Here is a 5047-nt window from a genome sequence, read left to right on the forward strand (position 1 = left end):
TAGAAATACTACTAGGTAACTCTACTACAACAAAATCTCTGGTCATGGAATAAAACAGAAGAACCCATTTGTCTCCCTCTACCATATTCACATTTGTTTCTTTAAGAAGTACGATCCTCATAAGTGTAATATTTTTCAGGTTCTTTTCTATTATTAGTCAACTGAGGGGAGTTTTATTTTGGTTTTTAATCCAGGTAATAACAGAGTGCTATAATTGGAAACTATCCTCTTCTACCATTGGCTACAAATTTTCATCATTTTCTCACATCAAGTGACTTGAACTGCTCACACCAATGGATCAACTAAATGACTCCATGGTTTCTGAGTTTGTGCTTCTAGGACTCTCCAGTTCTTGGGAAACTAAAATTTTTCTCATGGTGGCATTCTTTATGCTCTATGTAGGAATCCTTTTGGGAAATCTCTTCATTGTCATTTTAGTAATTGCTGACTCTCACTTACATTCACCTATGTACTTCCTGTTGGCCAACCTGTCTTTGAATGATGTGTGGGTTTCCTCTACCACAGTGCCCAAGATGATCTCAGACCTTCTGAAAGAAAACAAAGTCATTTCTTTCCACAGCTGCATGACTCAGATATGTTTCATCCACATCATGGGAGGAGTGGAGATGGTGCTGCTCATAGCCATGGCATTTGACAGGTACACAGCCATCTGTAAGCCTCTGCTCTACTTGAGCATCATGAGCCCTAGAATATGCATTTCATTTGTAGTTGCTGGCTGGGTCACTGGGGTTATCCACGCCCTGTCCCAGCTCTCTTTTGTCGTAAACTTGCCTTTCTGTGGTCCTAACAAAGTGGACAGCTTTTACTGTGACTTCCCTCGAATCATACAACTCGCATGCACAGATGGAGATAAGTTTGAGTTTGTCATTGCTGCCAACAGTGGCTTCATGAGCATGGGGACCTTCTTCCTGCTTCTCCTCTCCTATGTCTTCATTTTGGTCACAGTCTGGAAACGGTCTTCAGGGGACTTGTCCAAGGCGCTTGTCACTCTGTCAGCTCATATCACTGTGGTCCTTCTCTTTTTTACTCCATGCATGTTTCTCTATGTTTGGCCATTCCCCACTTCATCAATTGACAAATACCTGTTTATTGCTGACTTTGCTATAACACCTGCCCTGAATCCTGTCATCTATACATTAAGGAACAAAGATATAAAAATAGCAATTCAAAGATTATGCAAAAGGGTTGATTATGGCAGATTTTGCTAACTTCTTCTTGTGCAGGAACTCCGAAAGTACATCCAACCTTACATTGGAAGGTTCCCTGAGGCACATGCTATATCACCTTGACAATTGCAGATTTCATCTACCTCACAATGTATATCCATTCCCACAAACTATTAATGCCTTGGTCCTGTCCCCTTGAAAAGTTAGAATACTTCATCAGTATGTACTTCTTAAAAGAAATAAAAAGCACTATGGATAAATAAAAACGGTGTTTTCTTATCTAGCTTTTGATAACTTTAACACAACAAAAGATTTAATGACATCCTATAATATTCAAAAATGAACTCAAAATTTGTTTGGGTAAGTAAATGAATCATCACAATTACTGGTTCTGTATTTAGGACTAGCTTTCTACTTATTAAAGTTGTGTTCTCTCAAAAAGAACACAGAGTTTATATCTGAGCATGAACAGCCCATTCAGAGAAGTATTGGAGTAATTATTTGAAAGTGATATCTCAACAGTTTCTAGGGGCAACGCTGTCATATAGAATTCTTTCCATCGTAAGATGAGGTGTGCAGAATTGTTACTCATTTTGAAACACTATTTTCTTATCGTATACAATCTGTCTCCTAGAAATATTCTCTCTGCACTTTAGGTAATCTAGAAAAGTGGTGAATCCCATTTGCTGATAACTAAACTAAAATAACCAAGTAAAGTGAAGGTGATCATCTGAAGTATGATAACTTAATGAACTACGAATGAAGTCTTCCCACTGTAACCATGTGACACTGACTGGTACATGGGCATGGAGAATTCTATCATCTGAATAAGATCCAGTCTCAACTTTGTATGAGTCCCTAGAAACTATCAACTGACAGCAATCTTTCATTCATGAGCATGGCCCAGCAAATAAATGCCCAGTATAATACTATAAATACCAGAATTAGATACCATGCCCTACAAAATGCAAATCATCTGACTTTTACTGGGTCAAGAATTGACATCCAAGTTTGAGGTTAAAGTTCTAGATAAAGCCCAACATAGCCTATATATATATATATATATACACACACACACATATATATATATATTATAAGGAATATAAGGAGGCACAAGGGAAGAAAGGAATATTTGACAAAAAGAGCACTGAGGTGGTCTTCATATTTGAAAGAATAAAAAATACTAATAACACCACACGGAATAGCAGGAGCCTCAGGAGGGCATTTCATGTTACTGAGTATGATGCAGTGTAACTATCTTCTTTTACTGAAATTGTTTTTACATAATATATTCTGACTATACATTCCTCCCCTCTACTCCCGGTTCCTCCCCCCCTCCCCGTCCGTTGAGGTCCATTCCCTTTCCATCTCACACTTGAAAACAAACAGGCATCTAAGGGATAATAATATAATATAACATAACACAATATAATATACAATAAAATACACACGTCAAAATTTGGCAAAAAAGAAATAAAACATCCAAAGAAAGGTTATAAAAAACAGATACAGATGCATAGAACACTGATTCCTACATTCAGGATTCCCCTAAAAACACAAAACTAGAAGCCATAATATATACCCCAAACCTATAGGATTAAAGAAATGAATGAAGAGTGAGGTGATACAATCTAGATATAGTCTGAATAAATTATAATAACTTTTTAAAAAGAGAAGAAAAGACTCCTAGGAATGTATTAAATTATGGGATGGCATCTAGTGTCATGTTAAGGAAATGTTTTCAGTTTTTCATAATTTGATATGATGTTGACTACAGATTTCTTTTTGGTAAACAATGCTCCTTCTCTTCTTTTGTCATGAATAAAGATTGAGCTTTATCAAAAAACAATGAATTAATGAATGAATAAATAATATATTTTTATATCCATGACATGACATTATGAGGCAACAAAACCAAAAAAATATCCATAGATGCAGTAGAATTCGTTTTCTATTGACCATCAACTGCTGGGCGTGTGGCTTACCCTTATGGGTAGTGTATTTCCCCAGGGAGACTCCATTGGAAAACTTAATCTTTCCTTTAAAATTGGATATAGCTTCTGGGTTAGGACTGCAGGCTGCGTGCACTTTAAGACCCAGTACATGCTGCAGATTTCTGAAGTGGGAGAAGGGGAGAGGCACTCTGACTCACAAGACAGCAGTCATGCTTAATATGTGATCTATGCTTTGTGCCTACAGCCCGTGTCGTCCAACATCTGGAACTGTCTTTGTTTCTTTTCAGGTGTCAAACACATCATCTTTCGGCTAGGCTTTGTTTGAAAGATTGCTGGTTTGAACTAAATGCCTTACGGGAAAAAAGAAATATCCATGTCTGTGTTAAAGACTCTATAAAACTATGGGATATAGAGATGGCACAGTGGTTAAGAATACCTCAGCACCCTGAATTCCCACTGAGATACCCCAGCTTCAGAGAATCAGACCTAGGGTACGTGTATACAAATATACACACACACACACACACACACACACACACACACACACACACACACACAAATTGAAACCAAATAAATCTAAAAAACATATTCTACAAAGATTATTGGCTTACTAGAACATCAATTAGTTTCGAGAGCTAGAATGTTACCAGTCCAGAGCCAAATTATGTTTCGCTATCATTATAAAACTTAATAGCCATTCATGGACCACTTCTGTTATTGACCTAAAATCCAGCTATGTATTAGATAAATGTTTTAAGGTACAAAAAGACCTTTAGCATTTACAAAACTAAAAATAAATGATATATCATCAGACAATAGATTAGACAATTATTAGAAATATTATCCACCTGATGTTCCCACTACTGTGTGGTAATTATGCTCCAATTATATGACTCCCTTTTGTTTTGTTATTATAAACACTTCATGAAAATATTATCATATTGGAACAGATTTTAGGCAACCTGGAGCTGTGGTCCTGGGCCATGATTACCAATATTTTGGCTTTAGAATAAATGATTTTTTCCTCCTATTGAGATTGAGATGTGTCTTGGGTATAAACATTATATATATATATATATATATATATATATATATATATATATTATGCTTATCCTATATAGAATTAGACATCACATTTAAGGCACTTTAGTAAATATACTTGGAAAACTTTCCTAAAGTTTATACGGGCTATTAATCTCATATTATAAACATCATTCTTTAAAAAGAGAAAAATCATTAAATACACAGTAAGCAATTTAACACAGAAGCCTCACTATTAACCATTTACCTGAATAGAAAAGAATCTGTATGTAGGACAAGCACATGACCATTAACACAGCTTGATTCCTAAACACTATAGATTAGATGCAACCCTAATGTACTGAAGAGGGAAGTAGATAAATAGACATGCATAAAATGGAAAAAAGTTAACACAATGAAATTGCTCCCACAATAGCAGGTAGAAGAAACTTAGACCCTATCACGTGACTATGTATGTGCGCCAAAGCTGTGGTGGAACAACACATTATATCTCCTCAGATATTTATTGTCATCAATGATAAACATCATTTATGGTAAAACCATGAATAGATGATTTTTTTAACTTGCTGATATGAATACAAACTTGTAAAACCAATGTAGATAGTAATGTGTGAATTTCTCCAACACTACAATAAGAACTACTGATAATCTGGAAATGGCAAGGCAGATAAAGTATTTGCTACATATGAGCGAAGACCATGTTCTCAAACCCACATAAGATTCAGGAGATGGGTGGGCAGGGGGAGGCTCCCCTTCTCTGAGGAGTAGGGGAGGGCAGATGGGGGAAAAGAGAGCGAGGGGGACATGGAGGAGAGGAGGAAAGGGGTGATAATCAGAATGTAAAGTGAATAATTAATAAGAGAA

The 5047-nt window shown here is 36.2% G+C and overlaps 1 protein-coding gene across 1 annotated transcript; it reads left to right on the forward strand.

The window, feature by feature from the left end:
* The first annotated feature begins 293 nt into the window (after positions 1-293).
* On the forward strand, positions 294-1229 carry LOC127188414 (olfactory receptor 4F21-like). The gene has a single exon (XM_051144879.1). It carries the CDS (start codon positions 294-296, stop codon positions 1227-1229), a length of 936 nt encoding a protein of 311 aa, XP_051000836.1.
* The last annotated feature ends 3818 nt before the right edge of the window (positions 1230-5047 follow it).

This window comes from Acomys russatus, chromosome 4 (assembly GCF_903995435.1).
Source record: "Acomys russatus chromosome 4, mAcoRus1.1, whole genome shotgun sequence".
Taxonomy (NCBI): Eukaryota; Metazoa; Chordata; class Mammalia; order Rodentia; family Muridae; genus Acomys; species Acomys russatus.